General features: G+C 48.1%; 1 protein-coding gene across 4 annotated transcripts in view; it reads left to right on the top strand.

The window, feature by feature from the left end:
- ADAMTS17 (ADAM metallopeptidase with thrombospondin type 1 motif 17) overlaps positions 1–17581 on the top strand; it is a 368411-nt gene that overhangs the window by 208240 nt on the left and 142590 nt on the right. For all 4 annotated transcript variants that reach the window (XM_063653072.1, XM_063653073.1, XM_063653074.1 and 1 more), the window contains exon 13: positions 13717–13883. In XM_063653072.1, the coding sequence (XP_063509142.1) occupies positions 13717–13883 (167 nt within the window). The remainder of the gene's footprint in view (positions 1–13716; positions 13884–17581) is intronic.

The following is a 17581-nucleotide window of genomic DNA, read 5'->3' as shown; positions in this document are numbered from 1 at the left end:
TTATCTTCCCAGGTGACTCCAACAGCAGCCAATGTTGGAACCTCTGGATTAAAGGAAGGATTATGCTCCTAGTTTAGTCAGTGACAGGAACACCATTTTCACAGCAATGCTATAAGAATTGGCATTATGTGTTAATTATGTCATATTAAAACATTTCCCTCTAGCACCCAGCAGAGTGCTGGGCACATAGTTGTTTAGTCTGTTAGGAATGACTTTTTTTTTTTTTTTTTTTTGAGATGGAGCCTCACTCTGTCACCCAGGCTGGAATGCGGTGGCGCAATCTCAGCTCACTGCAACCTCTGCCTCCCTGGTTCAAGTGATTCTCCTGCCTCAGCCTCCCAAGTAGCTGGGATTACAGGAGTGCGCCGCAACTCCCAGCTAATTTTTGTATTTTTAGTAGAGATGGGGTTTCGCCATGTTGCCAGGCTGGTCTCGAAGTCCTGACCTCACGTGATCTGCTCACCTCAGCCTCCCAAAATGCTGGGATTGCAGGTGTGAGCCACCATGCCCAACCCAGGAATGACTTCTTAATTAAGGGCATAGATGGGTAGATGATTAGAAACCCTGTTTAGCTAAATGGTGGGAAATTAATAGGTGGTTGCAGTTTTTGCATTCCTCTATGTTGAAGTTAATAGTTTGACCTCTGGCCCCATGAAGAGAGGGTTGGGTTTGGAGTCATGGCATTGGGCCTGACCTTGTTGGTTAATGGTCATGTGACCTGAAGACTCTTCTGTTCCCTGGCCTTAGTTCTGCCCACTAGAGGGAGCTGACATGGTACAGTGGGAAGAGCCAGGCTTCAAAGCCAGGACAGACAAATCAAATCCCAGCATGACGACTTTTTTTTTTTTTTTAAGACGGAGTTTCGCTCTTGTTGCCCGGGCTGGAGTGCAGTGGCGCGATCTCGGCTCATCACAGCCTCCACCTCCTAGGTTCAAGTGATTCTCCTGCCTCAGCCTCCCGAGTAGCTGGGATTACGGCCATGCGCCACTACACTCGGCTAATTTTGTAATTTTAGTAGAGATGGGGTTTCTCCATGTTGGTCAGGCTGGTCTCGAACTCCTGACCTCATGTGATCTGCCCACCTTGTCCTCCCAAAGTGCTGGGATTACAGGTGTAAGCTGCTGTGCCTGGCTGCCACCATGACTTCTTATAGTGCTGACGGCTGGTACTTGTCTCTTCATCTAAAACTTGGAAGAATTCATGGGAATGCGCAGAAAGTCCTTGGTGTGTATTTAATAAGCAGCCCCTCTTGTTATTAGCACTCACAGAAGAACGGGGATGGTACCAGTTGCCCTTCCCTGCCTAAGGCTTTGTTAAGTACAGAGAGAAATTTGCAGGGATTGTGGTTGTCATGGGTGCTCCACGTTTGTGATTGGAGTTTGTGGGTCCTAGTGGAAGACTGGTCTTCTTGGCACGTTATGTGTCTTATCTCATAACAGGTGACACCCAGTAAACATCATAGCAGGAGGATATCAGAACCTCTGAATGTCTGAAGGAGCCAGTGTCCTGAGATTGTCAACGTTTAAATTGTCTCTAGGCGAGGGCAACGCTTGCAAGAATAAGAAGTGATCAACGCTGTGCAAATGCCATAGGTGCCTCTTTGAAGGGAACTGGTGTTGTCTGCCTTCTCGGGATGACATTAGCTAGGGCTTCCCCGGCATTGGTAGCCCGAAGACAAGGCTTTCCAGAGCTTTTTGCCTTCATGTCTTGGCGGGACCCCGCCACCATCTGAACTGCTTCCTGCTCTGCCCACCCATGGTTGCTCTGGGATACCACAGGGGCATTTTGCTCTGGGAGGATCCTAAACACCACCCAGTTCAGACATCTGCATTAGTATACTGTCGCTGGCCTGCCCTGCCATGAGGTTTCTTGCATTGGGATTCTCACCCCATTCCTCCAGGTCCCATGGCCCCAGGAGGGAGGCTGTTCTGTAAATCACAAAGTTGTGAAAATCTTTCACTCTTCTTCTTCATCAGGTCCTCCCTCTCCCTCGCCATGATAGTCGTGGCTGTTCTCTCCCTTGCTTTTTCCTGTATTTTATCCTTGAGGAATCGGAGAATTTGCAGGGCCTCGGAACACAGACAGCTGAGGGTTTGTGGGTCTCAGCACGTCAGATTGTTACAGTCATTGATGTACCTTCACATCCAATCTCTTTTGTCCAGCAGCATCGTCCTGTGGGGCAGGGCGATGGCAGAAGGAACAGAAAGAGCCTGCAGCATTCTCACTCCTCCCAGCCGCACACCCCTTCCTGATGAAGCCTTTCCAATGTGAAGCCTTCAGTAAACCTTGCCAGGGCCTGAACTCTGCTAGGTATGGGCCTGTAGTGAGAAGCAAAGACAGATAAAATCCCTGCCTACCCAGAAGAGATGCAGTCCTACCAACTCCTCTTGGTTCTCTCCCAGACACTTCAAACAGGACCCTTTCTAAACTGGGACCTCTACTCCTAGCCCACATCTCCCCTCTCGGTAAACAGCAACACCATCCTTGCATTGCTTGAGTCCAAAGCCCCTGAGTCCATGCAGTTTCCTCTTACGTCCTTTGTGCCTCCTCCACGTCTGCTCATGAAAAGGGTGGTGAATGCAGCAGACCTGCACCACACGCTGGGTTCTCTTAGGCATTTATGTAGGAAATTATTGAATGCAGCCCCATGGGAGAGGTATTATTTTTATCTTCATTGTACAGAAAAAAAAAAAAAAACTGTGTACAGAAAAAAAAAAAAAAACTGTATCGGGGGCCGAGCCCAGTGGCTGATGCCTGTAATTCCAGCACTTTTGGGAGACTGAGGCAGGTGGATCACCTGAGGTCAGGAGTTCAAGACCAGCCTGGCCAACATGGTGAAATCCTGTCTCTACTAAAAGTACGAAAATTAGCCAGGTGTAGTGACATGTGCCTGTAATCCCAGCTACTTGGGAGGCTGAGGCAGGAGAATCGCTTGAACCTGGGAGGTGGAGTTTGCAGTGAGCTGAGATCACGCCACTGCACTCCAGCCTGGGTGACAGAGTGGGACTCCATCTCAAAACAAAACAAATAAACAAAAAATAGAATCATATTGAAGTTTGGTAACTTGCCCAACGTCACACACGAGGCAGTGGCAGGCCAGGTTTGGAGCCCAGTTCTAGAAACCAGAAGTCCAAAATCAAGGTGTCAGCACAGCTGCTTCCTTCTTGAAACTCCAAAGGTGAATCCGTTTCGTGGCTCCCGGCAACCCTTGGCCTTCCCTGGCTTGGAGGCGCATCACCTCCATCTCTGCCTCTGACTTCATGTGGTCTCTTCTCTGTGTGTCCTCTCACCTTTTCCGCCCTTAGGAGAACACTTGTCATTGGATTTAGGGCCCACCCAAATCCAGGATGGTCTCATCTCCAGATCCTTAGCTTAATTACATCTGCCAAGACCCTTTTGCCAAATAAGGTCTCATTTGCAGGTTCCAAGTAGACCTGTCTTTTGAGGCCGAGGGGACCCACCATTCAGCCCCCTGCAGCCTCGAAGCCTCCTTTGTGCTCTCGGCCACAGCATTCTAACCCCAGGACCCTCCCCAGTGCTGTCTTCCCTTTCCTTAACTTGCCTTTTCCTTTCTTTGAGTTTTAATGTAAATGTCTTCTCAAGAGATCTCTGTCCCCGACAGCCTGCTTAAAATGGGGTGCTGCTTAACTCTCCCTCAGCACCTCTTCCTTACGTTACACGTGTTATAACAGCTGTTATTGTTGTTATGTATTTGCTCACTTGTTTTGACTGTGTCTTCCCCACTGGCTTTTGAGCCGAGCTCTGTGCAGGCCCAGGACAGGCCGCACCTGTTTGGACACCATGCGGCCTTCCGTGCCTACAGCAGAGCGGCCACTCCATAAAATGTGCTGACTGCCTTCCTGCCTGGACGTGCACTTGCCCCAGAAAACCAATATCTCTGCAATCCCAGTGACTCCAAAACACATCCCTAATATGATTTTTTCACTGAAACACAAAGGTAATCATAAACAATTAGGCCAAAAGTGACAGACCACCAGGTAAGCCTCATGCCCTTGTATCGTCTCCCCTCACCGAGGCCCAGATGCTAGAAACGGCCACATGAGGCCTATCTGTCACCTGTTGTGCCTGCCCTTCTCCAGCAAGGTGGCAGCTCACAGCCTGGGGTGCTCGGCATCACCTTGAGAACAAGCTTCAACACGGAACCCAGCCTTGTTTCTCCCCAGTAAGAGAAGTGATACCTTTTTGCTCCTATAATATTTACACCTTGGTAGTCTGTTCGATCTTTCGCAGTGGCAGTGTAGCTCCGTTTTCTGTTGTGAATGAAAACAACATGCTCCTTTTCCCCATGTAGTTTTCTATGGAGTTTCTTGCCTCCATGGATCCAGCCCAGGTGAATGGGAAGAGGCGGGACAGGCCTTGGGTGGGTGAATTACCAGCCATCTCGGGGGCTTCCCAAAGAGACGCAGGATGTGGCGTGTTTTATGATGTCCAGGCTGCAGCCTCCAGCCTGCTTCTGTAGGATGCCCTGATGTAGTGATTGTTACAAAGCGCAGCTGACCAGGGCCTCAGAGCCAAGCTCTGACGAAAACAACGTCCTCTCCCCATCTCACTCCTTAAATCACCAGGCCTGCTGCCTGGAGATTTCACAAGGATGTCCCAAACTCACTGCTATGTAGGTCTCAGGCTTGGAACACTCTCACGACCCCCTTCTCACCCCCTTCACTTTATATTCCTGGCTCTGCTCCCCGTCTTCTGCAGCTGGTTTATTCACTGTCCAAAAATACTGGCAAGAGACTCCCCCCACACACAATTATTTTTTTTAGTCTTGGTCTTCACAGCTCTTGGAATTTTTATTTTTTGCTAGCTGACGTGGAGGCCTTAGGGACCATCTGTGTTTCCAAACCAACTTCCTAGGCCCGTCCTTTCCTGCTATAATTTATGTTACTGTTGGTGGGAGTCACGTCAGAAGACTACAAGGTAGAAAATGCATCTCTAATTTACCTTCTGTTACCCCTTGACAGTTTGTGTGTGGGGAAGAGCTGGGGAGGGAGGGGAGAGGAAGGCTCAGATGCACTTGTGTGAAAAGCCAGCTGCATCCCAGCAGATGCAAGGTAGAAAATGCATCTCTAATTTACCTTCTGTTACCCCTCGACAGTTTGTGTGTGGGGAAGAGCTGGGGAGGGAGGGGAGAGGAAGGCTCAGATGCACTTGTGTGAAAAGCCAGCTGCATCCCAGCAGATGCAGCACGGGCAGGCGAGTGGAGTGCAGAGCTGGGACAGAGCAGGGTCACCATGAGGTGCAGCTCACGTGCACCAGAAAGGGAGAGGAAGGCAGCTAGCCTGCTAAGACGGCGGGAGGATGGCTGGTGTAAGGTTATGTGCCTGTAATTGGTTTTTGCTTCCACAGTGAAACCCCATCTGTGTGCTTTCGATGTGCCAGCGATCTGGCATTCATATGGATAATTTTTAAAAATTTAAGTATTCTACACTGAAGCATAAGTTACATGTGTTACTTGGACACCTTTCACAGGAGGCCTTAAAACTGGGATGTCTGCTGCCCTGAGGGTGCGTTAGCAGCTCGCAGCACTTCTGAAACCCAATGGCTTTGCCCTGCTCCCTTCTCAGAGCTCACAGAGCCAGGGGCAGCCAGGGCAGGGACCAGAACTGCCAGCTTTGTACTGAGCGTCCTGTGTCTCTGGATGGTGAAGCTGGTCCGAACTGCTGTTGTGACTTTATCTTCTGGTCTGTCTTCATTTAATACAGCAAACCTGAAAATAAAAAGTGGCATCTTTCTCTTCCAGCCTATCTTGATTCTACCTGTCCATCCACTCTCAAAGAAAGAGGCAGATGTTCTGCCATGTGATCCTGTTGATCTCAGCAAACCTTTGCTGCTTCTCTGCTCTGCGCTTGTGTCTATCAAGGCACCGAGGACTCCACTTCAGCAGGAGATGGTCCTTGTTCTGCAGGCGCTTGGGAAATTTTGGGGTAGAGCTCACCTTTCTCTCCACGCTTTCAGTTTCTCACCAAAGCCTCTCTACCTTACTCTTTTGCTTATTTTTAAACAAACTTATGATGTTAGAATATACAAAGAAGCACAGCTCTGTGCACAGTATTGCTTATCACGGTCGAGCATGTGTGTTGGGGCACACGTGCAGATATGTGTCAGTGCGGTGGGAGGGCAGTTGCTGGCCCCTGGGACGCGCATGTGTGACCACGTAACAGCTGCCATCTTTGCAGAATGGCCGTGCCATCTCCATTGCCGTGGCTGTGGTGGCTTTCTACTTGCCCCATGTCCTCGCTGACACCAGTGTTGTCAGTAATTCTCTCTGGTTTTGGCCGTTCTGATGCGTGTGTAGCAGTATCTGGCTGGGGAATTGGTACTTTCCTCATCAACAGTGAGGCTGAACATCTGTCTCCTTATTTGCCATTTGGATATCCTTTTCTTGTGAAGTACCCACGCAAGCCATTTGGTTTTGTATCTAAGCTTCTTTTTTATTCATGTTTAGGAGTCCTAGAACAGGCCTGGCACAGTGGCTCATGCCTATAATCCCAGCACTTTGGGAGGCCAAGGCGGGTGGACCACCTGAGGCCAGGAGTTCATGACTAACCTGGCCAACATGGTGAGATCCCGTCTCTACTAAAAATACAAAAAAATTAGCCAGGCGTGGTGGCGCACACCTGTAATCTTAGCTACTCGGGAGGCTGACCCACAAGAATCACTTGAACCCAGGTGGCGGACGTGGTAGTGAGCCGAGATCTTACCACTGCACTCCAGTGTGGACGACAGAGCAAGACTGTCCAAAAAAAAAAAAGTCCTAGAACAGAAAAACGAGAAGCTATTGATTGATAGTAAAAATTCAAATTAAAAAACCCGTCACACCCCAATGACTGGTCAGTGAGTCAGGCTGTCCTTCAGGCTTCGTGGTGGCCGATGGGCAACCCCTCCCAGAGGCAGAGGCAGGGCGCCTGTTCCTGCTGGGTCCAGGAGCTCTTGCACGCTACATTTCTTCTCTCCACCTCTTGCTCGTCAGCCAAGTGGTTATGTCACCTGTTGGAGCATTGATTTCCTCACCCAAAGGGTGCAGTCAGGAGCACCTTCTGATTCTGTGTGTGGATTTAATGAAGTAATGGTTAGAAGGGCCAGCAAAATGGGAGCCCTCTGGGCGTGTCAGCTGTTTTATGATCACTGTTTATGTGAAAGTGCCTCTTGCCTTGAAGTTTCTTCCCGGTCCTCAGGGATCAGTCCTCATTTCAGGATGAGGTTGCAACTGGCTGGCTTTCCCCTGGAGGCCTCATGGGACCTCGGAGCCTTGGAGCCCGGCAGGGCTGCGCCTTCCTGCCCTCACAGGAGAGGCTGAGGGAAAGACCAGAACCACCTTCAGCTCCTGGGAAGGAATAACTCTATCACGAATCTCTTATGTTAACTGTTCTTTATTTTAGCCCTGTCAAGCTGGCTTTCTGTCGTTTTAGTCTCCCTAGATGTGTTTTGTTTTTCTCCTTACTGCGTAGCTCAGAGCAACTTCCAGAGTGAGTAAGAGCCCTGCCCTCTGCTCCTGAGACTGTGTGAGGGTGGTCTCTCCCGTTGCTTCTGGGGATTTGGTCCCCTGCTGCACTCGCTGGCCCTGCACACTGTCTCCTGAAGCCCCCGTGTCCACACAGTTCAGGCTTCATCCACCCAGCCCAGTATGGGGTCCTTGGGAAAGTTGGGGCCTCCTTTGAGTCCTCCTCCAGAACTTCTGTCAGGAAGCCATTTGTGGAAACTGCCAGCCACACCCTCCCCAACAAGGATTCTCCTCTGTCTTCTCTATACCACAGATGGAGAGTGCCTCTTTCTGTTGTCTCAGGACCAAGGTACAGTTGACTCTTGAACAACATGGGTTTGAACTGTGCAGGTCCACTTATACATGGGTTTTTTTCTGTCTCTGCTGCTCCTGAGACAGCAAGACCAACTCGTCTTTCTCAGCCAACTCAGTGTGAAGATGATGAGGAGGAAGGCCTCTATGATGATCCACGTCCACTTAATGAGTAGGAAATACATTTTCTCTTCCTTATGATTTTCGTAATAACCTTTTCTCTAGCTGACTTTACTATAAGAATATAGTATAAAACACATATAACCTACAAAACGTGTTAATTATGTGATCAGTAAGACTTCCAGTTGATAATAGGCTATTAATAGTTAATTTTGGGGGTGTTAAAAGTTACATGTGGATTTTCTACTACATGTGAGGGGTCAGCATTTCTAACCCCCACCTTGTTCAGAGGTTAGCTGCACATGCAGGAGGCCCTCACTGATGTTACTGTAGAGGCCCTGTGTTATAGAAACAGTCATAAAAAATGAAGGACCGCATGTGGGGTCCTGCCACATAGCAATTGGGGATTATTTAGGTAGCAAATTGTGTACCTAGTGGATTACTTCTCTCCTTTCTCATGTCATTCAAAATAATGACTTAAAACTGAAGAAAATCAGTTCCTGTGGTCATATTTTTAAATCAGGGAAAGTTCAAGGAAATATTAGCTGTAACAGGTGGTTGGAGTAATGGGAACTTACTAAGAGGTAAAGAGAACTCTAAAGAATACAGGAAGAGCAGATGCAGGTGTAGCATCCTGTGTCTTTAGGTCTGAGGCAGAGCACCCAAGGAAGGAACAGTTCTATATGACAGTGACCCACACACAGCTACTGTGAAGGACAGACAGTAGCTGCTACCACAGTTTTGTCCAGGGATGAAATTCCTTGGACCTTGTTAGAGAGGGTGCAACTGGGGCCCACTGAATGAGGGAGAGGCTTGTAGAGGTTCTGTACTGCTGGGACTCTCTGAGAAGCCACACTTAGGATGTCAGGGAAAGGTTCCAAGGGAAGAAACTGCATCTCCAACCAGGATAGGAATCTATCCAAAAAGTTGGTATGCTTGGAAGCTACCCACTGGAGTACAGGAGAAGGCTGCCCACAGGGAGGTGGAATGCATCACAGGCCACTAAAGAAGCATGCGAGAGAAGCCACATACCAGGACCAGGGAGAAAAGCCTGTTCCTCCTCCATTCAGGTTACATCTAGTATCCTTTCATTTGAACTTGAAGGACTCCCTTTAACATTTATTGTAATGCAGGTCTAGTGGTAACAAACTTTCTCCATTTTTTGTTTATCTGGGAATGTGTTAATTTCCACCTTGATTTTTGAGGGACAGTTACGTGGATGTAGAGTTCTTGCTTGATGGTTCTGTTCTTAGGCACTTTAAGTATATAAGCACACTTCTTTTTGGCCTTCAAGGTTTCTGGTGAGAAATTGGCTAATAATCTTGTTGAAGATCCCTTGTATGGGATATGTCACTTCTCTCTTGGTGCTTTCAAGATTCTCTCTTTGTCTTTTGGCAGTTTAATTATAATGTGTGTTAGTATGGGGCCTTTTATCCTACTTGGAATTTCTTGAGCTTCTTGGATTTATAGAGTCACGTCTTTCTTTACATTTGGTAAGCTTCAGCCATTATTTCTTCAAATAATCTCTTACCCCTTTCTCTCTTTTTTCTCCTGAGACTCGCTTAGTATCTACATTGATCCACTTGATGGTGTCCCGCAGATTATCTCTGCTTACTTTTCTACATTTTTTTTCTTTTTACTTCTCAGACTCAGCAATTTCAATTGTCCTATATTCAAGTTTGCTAATTCTTTCTTCTGCCTGCTAAAATCTTCTCTGAACTGGTGGATTTTTCATTTCAGTTCTTATACTTTTCAATTCCAAAATTTATCTTTGTTTCCTTAACTTCCGTATCTTTATTGATATTCTCATTTTGTTTATAGATTGTCTTCCTGTCTTTATCTGTGCCTTCATTTGGTTCCTGAGCATTTTTAAGACAGTCATTTTAAAGTATTTGTCTAGCAAGGCCAACATCTGGATTTCCTCAGGGACAGGCTCCGCCAATACGTTTTGTTCTTTTGAATGAACCATACTTTCTGTTTCTTTGTGTGCCTTTTGATGTTTTCATTAAAAACTAGACATTCAAATCTTAGAATGCAGTAACTCTAGAAATAGATTCTACCCCTTCCCCAGGGTGTTTTGTTTTGTTTTATGATTTAGTGGTATCTCTGGATCACGAATCAACCTGAAGTGAAAGCTTAAGGTCTTATCAGGTCTTTTTTGAGCCTGTATCTTTTCCTAGCCATTCCTGGTGGCTTTCTAAGTTGTCCTAGATGAAGTTGCTTTTAAATGTCTTTGTGCTTAAATGTCTGGCTTCTAAAAGGAAAAAGGAGGGAAATCCCCTGGAAGCCACTTCACCTGGTGGAGGTTACAGCAATGTCAGCCATCTTCTGCATCTGCACCTTAACAACTGAAAGTAGCAATCAACAGTCAGAACACAGAAACCAGATATTTGGAAGATAAGGTTCTTACTGCTCACCCTGACTCCAGAAAGTTGCAACAGGAGCACAGACATAGCTGCCTGCCTTGGGGGTGAAGGATGGGCAGTAACTGTTACCACACTAAAGGCTGAAATTGAGCAAAATTAACTGAAATTGACCTGGCTTTCCCCTGGAATCTGCAAGCTTTCAAGTAGACTGCAGAGTTTCAAAATAGTTTCTTCAGACAGTTTTTGCCAGTATGATTATTGTCTGGATGGAGAAATGGATTCCTGGTGCTTCCTCCTCAGCTCTCTTCCCTGACATCATTCCCTCTGTTGGTCATTTTAAGATAAGCCCTGATAATATAGTTCACTTCAGTCTAGTGCTTATTGAAGACCATCCTGTGCAGTGCTCTCTGCTGAGAACACAGAACCCAGATATTTGGAAGATAAGATCCTTCCAGATAAGAGGAACAGGAGGAAGACAGCCCTCCATTTCATAAGGTTGGTGGTAAACAGCATAGCACAGGCCCAGACAAGATTTGGAGATGCTCCATGTAGGAAGGAAAAATAGGGTGGAGGTGGCCTCAAAGATGGACAGAGGGTTAGGAGGTGGGAAGTGGGGATTACGGGGCCTGTGAGCTAGATAAGGGGCCACATAGAGACTGCCTGTTGGAGAAGTTGTCAGGGAGAAGCAGAAGCAGATGTGGAGGGAGGTGTGCCGAGGCATGTGTGGTATCCCATGTGCTCCACCTCCAGACCCACTTTCTTCTGGATCCGGTTCTCTTACGTCACATCACATCATATCTCCTCTCCACCTCCTCACTGTCGGGGTGAAGGTAATTGTTGTATATGGGTTAGGCAGATGTAAAACTGGAGAAATCAGCAACTGGAAAGGGAGGAAACTGAAGCGTAAAAGGAAGCTCGATAACAACTCAGGAAGTTAATCACATGATGTTCACCAATCGCAGTCTATACTCAAGTGTGTAGGAAATGTAGCTTTCTTTATTCTTCTACAAACCCACCTAATTTGTATTTTTATACTCCCTTCCAGTCCACGTTGTGTTCCTCATGACTTCAGTGTCTGCCCTGCTTTCCCTTAGTCTGCATCTAAGTTCCGCAAGGAGCATCTGGTCCTTGTGTCGTCCAGTTCCTTAGTTTCCTGGGGCTGCCATAACAAAGGACCCCCAACCAGGTGGCTTCAACAACCAAAAGTTATTGTCATACAGTCCTGGAGGCTGGAAGTCCAAATCAGGGTGTCGACAGGGTTGGTTTCTTCTGAGCACTGTGAGGGAGAATCTGTTCCAGGCCTCTCTCCCAGCTTCTGGTGGCTTGCTGACAATGTTTGGCATTCTTTATGTGTCTCTCTGCCTGTCTGTGTGTGTGTGTGTGCCTGTGTATGTGTATCTCCAGATGTCCCCTTTTCATAAGGACACTTCATATTCGATTAGGGGCTCAACCTACTCTAGTATAGCCTCATTTTAACTAATTTTATCTGTGCCCTGTTGGCCCTATTTCCAAATCGAGTTGCACTCTGAAGCACTAGAGGTTAAGACTTCTGCATAGAGTTTTGTGGGGGCCCAGTTCAGCTTGAAACGTTGTGCCATGCTGCATCTGCTGCCTCACTCGTTCCTTCTCTGGTGCCTGCTCGTGGGGACTCGCTTATTGCCAGGGTGATGTTTCTCCTGCTGATCCACGTGGCTCTTGGGGGCCAGCCCCTCTCTGCTCCTTCCACACCGTGTTCCGTGGCACAGGATTTGATTCATTCTGTCCGCAAATGGTGCCTGGCCCAGGCTGCCTGGGGAGGCTGTCTGAGGCCCCTTCTGCCTAAACACACCATGCAATCATTTCTCTGGAACTGATGCCTCCCTTGCCTTCTGGACAGGAAGCAGAACACAAGGCCCCTCTGTTCTCAGATTCCATAAACCTTCTAGAGGGTTAGCCATTGCCTAACTTGAAGACCAGCAGGGCTCAGGGCCCCACTATGGGGCCACCAGTAGGTTTAGTCTCTCTAGATCTCTTCTTCTCCTGGGGGAGGGAACTGTTTTCTGGTGTATATGAGGTAGACAGAAGTATGAAAGGGGCCTGTCTCCTCAGGATATTTTCTCCAAGACATCTGTGTAGACCAGGAGCTGGCAAAAGTAAGGCCCGTGGGCCAAATCTGGCTTACCACCAGGTGTTTATAAAGTTTTATTGGGACACAGCCATGCCTGTTCTTTGACATGTTATCTCTAGCTGCTTTTGTGCCACGGTGGCAGTTGAGTGATTGGAGACTATTTGGCCCACAAAACCAAAAATATTCACTATCTGGCCCTTCACAGAAACATTTTTTCGACCCCTGCTGTAGACCTTTATGACACAAAAGCCCAAAGGCTTCTGCCCTCTTCTGCTGTTATATCTCTCCCCTAAAGCACCAATCACAGGGTGGCCTTGCTCTCTGAACAGGAAAAATGGCAAAGGAAGAAAAAGAAATACACAACATAAAATGGCTAATGTGTCCAGATGACATTTGGCCAACAGGTGTGTGTGATTTGTGGAAAGTCATTGAGCAGAACCGTTTGGATGTGTGCCCTTTTTTTCTTTCTTTCATAGACTGAATTTCAGTAAAAAGTGCAGGGGGTGGGAGCGGATAAGAAATCTTATTCCATCACAATGACCTTGGCGTCATGGAAATGAATGGAGCCACTGAGGTTGCCCAGGTTGCCAGGGACACCCTGGGGCCTTGCAGAAGCACAGGGCAGAGCCCTGCTTTGCCAGCCAGGCCCTCACACCTGTGGACTTGGCCAGTGAACACAGCCTGGGACTCCAGAATGGCTTAAAACCCCAGCCTCGGCACAGAGCATCTGGGACCCAAGACCACAGCACTGACCATGTGTGGTCTCACACCTGCCCAGGAGCCCGGATCTAACTGGTCTCCACTCAAAGCCCATGAGCAGGTGAACTCATTGTTCTTATTCTTTTCATTATAAAGTAAACGAGCTATGTATTTACTCATCCTGAAACTTAACCTCCAGAGTATACCTGGGGGGCATTTAAAGGTCTTCATTTCAGAGAAGACCCCTGCAGAACACACACGCACACTCTCCAAAAGTGTCCCTTGGGTTTTCAGTGTTACCCATGGCCGAATTTTAAGTTCAGATGAAGGACGCAATGTGTGGATCTTGCCGAACTCATACTCACTGCCTTCTCTTTCCATATGACCTTGATTTGCAGTTCTCAGATGCACCTGTCAGAGGGCTCACTTAAACATGCTGGCAGTGTGGGTCTGGGATTGTGGGCATTTGGTCAGTAACAGCAGAGAGGGGGTGGCTTTGGAAACCTTGCCCTGCCCCCTTCCCCTCCTCCTCCTGGCAAGAGAGATGGAAACAGCTCTCCTGCTCTTCGGTCGCACCACCTGGTTAACGCAGACCTTCTTCTTCCTTCTAGCCCTGGGCCTGGAGGCACACACTGCCTGGGTGCCAGTGTAGAACATGCGGTCTGCGAGAACCTGCCCTGCCCCAAGGGTCTGCCCAGCTTCCGGGACCAGCAGTGCCAGGCACACGACCGGCTGAGCCCCAAGAAGAAAGGCCTGCTGACAGCCGTGGTGGTTGATGGTAAAGGCATATGGCATGTCCTTGCATGGCAGCCTCCTGTCCTCCCCTAGGAACGTAAAAACCAGCTAGGGAAGCTGGGGGCATCCCTTTCCCAAATCAACCCAGCAAGACACTCCAGTCCTCTGCCCAAGTCAGCTGCGGCCCAACTTTGGAAGTTGTGGGGTTGACCTTGAATGACCCAACTCTCTGAGATGTTCCAATGCAACTGTTGAAGCAGGCAGCAGGCCAGGTGCATCCTGCAACCCCAATTGTAGCAAGGAGGCTGTGCTGGCATCCTGCCCCTGGCGCCATGTGTGGAGGGACCCAGGACGAGCTGAGGAGACCAAGGCTTTACAGGAGCATCCCGGTGTGCTGGTGCGGCTGCTCTCTGCTTTCCATTGTGGATGATCCCTGTATTGCCTCCCTTGGTTTATTTTGAATTGGCTCTTAATCCTTGGCTAGGATGTTGGGAGACATTTTGAGAATGGTTTACAACTTGGGAAAGATGATAATAAGCACAGGTCCCATTTTCTTTCCAAGAGCTTTCTCCTGAATCAAGAGGCTCTGCCCCTTTGGGCCACTGCAAACATTTCCAGTAACTGATGAAGTTCTGGGTGGTATGTCATGTATACATTTGTAATGTCTGCTTAATTAATGTCCTTAATAGATAATGACACCCCAGGGCCCGCTTCAGGGTTGTTGGTTTGGTTTTGTTTTTTTTTCACCTAAAACTGTTCTTCTTTAGGAAACAAGACTTTGTGTTATAATGATGACATATGAACCCGTTTATCGGTATGTCATGTACAAGACACAAGTTAGCTCTACATACATCATCTCATTTAATACGCAAAACAAGCTGTGCAGAAGATGAGAGGGAATAAGGTTACAGGACACCTCTAAGCACCTGCAGCTGACAAGAGGCCAGGGCAGGAGCTGACCCCAGTTCCAAAGCAGTTGACTCACAGAAAATAGGCAGCTATCGTCTGACTGCCAACACTTGAAGAACACAGACAGCATGACTTCATGGGTGTGGAGTGAGGGAGCTTGAAGAACTCAGGAAACTGGGCCTGATTTTTAGACAGCCTCAAAAGTGTTTTGCAGAAGAATGAAGTTCTGATGCCAGGTCTTATGTTTCTTCCCTGTGATGGGAAGAGCCTTTGAAATCTGCATTCGGCGTTCTGCTATGGCAAGTTCAGGTGTGCGTAGCTGTGTGAAGGTAGGCCCGGGCATCTCTGGAATAGCAGCCTCAGATCTGCAGCTTTTGTCTAACAGCCTGACCCATCCTCTTTGAGCTGACTCGTAAAGCAACATGTGATGCTCTAAATTGTAGCAGATAACAGCAGCCCACTCAGATGAGGACTCATTTAAAAGTATTGGGGAGCCCCTGTCACTGTCCTTTTTTAAAAAGAACACCATGTTCGGGGACCATGTAATGTAGCTGCACCAGCAGCTCGCCAGCAGAATTCAAGAGAAACACAGCCTTTGCACCCTGAACTTTCCCTGCAGATGAGGGAGAGAGGAGACCTGAGTGCAGCTGGAGCCGTGCACTTGCACACGGGCCTTTGCCTCTCTCTGCCTGGCTGTGAGTCGGATGCAGGAGGTGGCAGGAGGCTTCCCACTGTGTCAGGCACACGCAGACCCCTAATTGGAAGCGAGAGAGCTGCCATTTGGTTCTCATGAGAAGCAGCCTTGAATCCAAACCTTCAGTTTTCCCCAGCATCCCAGATAGAGATGCTTTTAGACCTCTTTACTGTCCACTCCCACTTTGCAGGAGCAAGAAGAGGTCAGGTCTGGGACAGATTCACACTCTTCAAATTTCAGCTCAACTTTGTGCACCAAGTCGTTCTTTCCTTGGTTGCCTGCTTCAGTTTTCAATGCTCCCGTCTCATTTATTCAACACAGAAATCCCACTTAAATGTCTGTGTTTCCACAGATTTCTCCAAGTCCAGATTAAACTTCTGTTTTCCTTCTGACCGCTCTTGGATGGCTGGACTCTTTCGTTGCCTTATCACCACAGTGGCTGGGACTTGAGTCTGCCCAGATCCCCCCACCCAGGAAGCCTTGCGGTGTGGCTCTTTGGGGAGCTGCTTGGATTGGGAATGTAACCTTTCACCCACTTGCTTTCTGTTTCTGTCTGCCTAAGTCCTAAGTTGTTGTCACTAGAGTGCCACCGCCTTTGATCTGAAAAGAGCAGCCCTGTTTGATGAGGACAGCTACCAGGCAGTGAGTATCTCGCGTTTGAAGGGGAGACCCCACGCTCGGGGCTTTGCACAGGTAGCTCCACACGTCCTGCTCTGGGGTAGAACCGCCCTGACTTCTTGCATCTGCAGTTTCATTTCTCTCTCAAATACCAACAGAAGCCAGCATTTTTAAAAGGAGCATTTCATCAAGGGTAAAAACAAAATAATAAATGGCCAATTTAGAAGGCAGGAGGGGAATACGGATTATAAGTGTTCCTCTGAAAACTCCATTTATAAAAGGCACAGTTCTAGCTGAGCTGTGATAGGAACGATTCCTGTGGTTGGGCTCCGGGCTCTTCTGAAGCCCATTATGACTGACCTATTCATAGCAGTGCTATCGCTGCGGAATTCTTTGGCGAGTGACGCACAGTTCAAAAGAAGGGAAGCTGTATTTTTTTTCTTTTTTTTCTCTTCCTTTTTTTTCAAAAAAAAAAAAAGAAAAAATTCTTGCAGAGGTAGATTTTCCAAGGGAGGATTCAGGACCACAAATCTATCCCACCTCCAAAAGAAGACAAAGACCCTCCTTAGAAAATATTTCTAAGTGGAAAAGCCTTTAGACAGAAACCCATTGAGATGACCCACTGCCAAACCCACCCCGTTTCTGCTTTTCTCGTGGAATCTCATTGAAGTGGAAACCTTCAAGAGTTCAGTCCTCCCTGCCCAGGCCAGCAGGCCGCGGGCCCACTGAAGTGTCGGAGAGCTTGGCAAAGGCTGCGTCTGGACGTGGCTGTGCGTTCCCAGCTCCTCCTGCCTGGCACAGCAGAACCCCCCAGGTCTGAGCCTCTATGGGGATGAGGGGCGTGATGGTTAGGACTCTCTGACTACAGCTCCGCCAAGCCAGCTGGGGCTGCTTAATGAAAAGGAGGGAAGCTGTTGCAAAGCTGAAGATGTCAGGACCTTAGCTCCGTGGTCTCCACAGCTTGCGTTTGGTAGTCACACCCCCATGCACCCACTGCAGACTGGCTTTCTCACAACTTGTCCATGTGCAAGCTGGTAGGGTAGCCCACGGCACCTCTTAGGTAAATCCGCATCCCTTATCCAGATCCTTTTGGGCCACATACAGTTCAAGTTTCAGAGCATTTTATGTGTTCAAAAGGTGCTGACGGTGCATCAACCGAATATTTGTATTGCTGGTGGGCTCCAGGAAAGCACCCCATAGTCAGTCACGTGGGTCTGTCCACCAGGTGACCTCATTAAGGGGGATACTGACACTACTAAGAGCTCACATCAGTCCAGGCTGGTTTTGCTGCCAAATGTGTTTGCCACAAATGGAAGAGAACACTTAACAGTTTCCAGAGCTTTTTGGATTTCTGAATTACATATAAGGGAGTGTAGCCTTCTTTGGGATCCATCAACCATAAGCAGGCATGACCTCTCTGTATCTGAATTTCAGTACTGAGTTCCCAGGAAAGAGACGAGGAATGGACCAGCTATGGGCAGGTGCTCACTGCTGGTCAAATCCACAGAGGCCTGTCCGCT

The sequence above is a fragment of the Pongo pygmaeus genome, chromosome 16 (genome assembly GCF_028885625.2).
Source record: "Pongo pygmaeus isolate AG05252 chromosome 16, NHGRI_mPonPyg2-v2.0_pri, whole genome shotgun sequence".
Classification (NCBI taxonomy): domain Eukaryota; kingdom Metazoa; phylum Chordata; class Mammalia; order Primates; family Hominidae; genus Pongo; species Pongo pygmaeus.
Note: the sequence above shows the minus strand (reverse complement) of the source record. Positions and strands in the feature narration are given on the sequence as shown.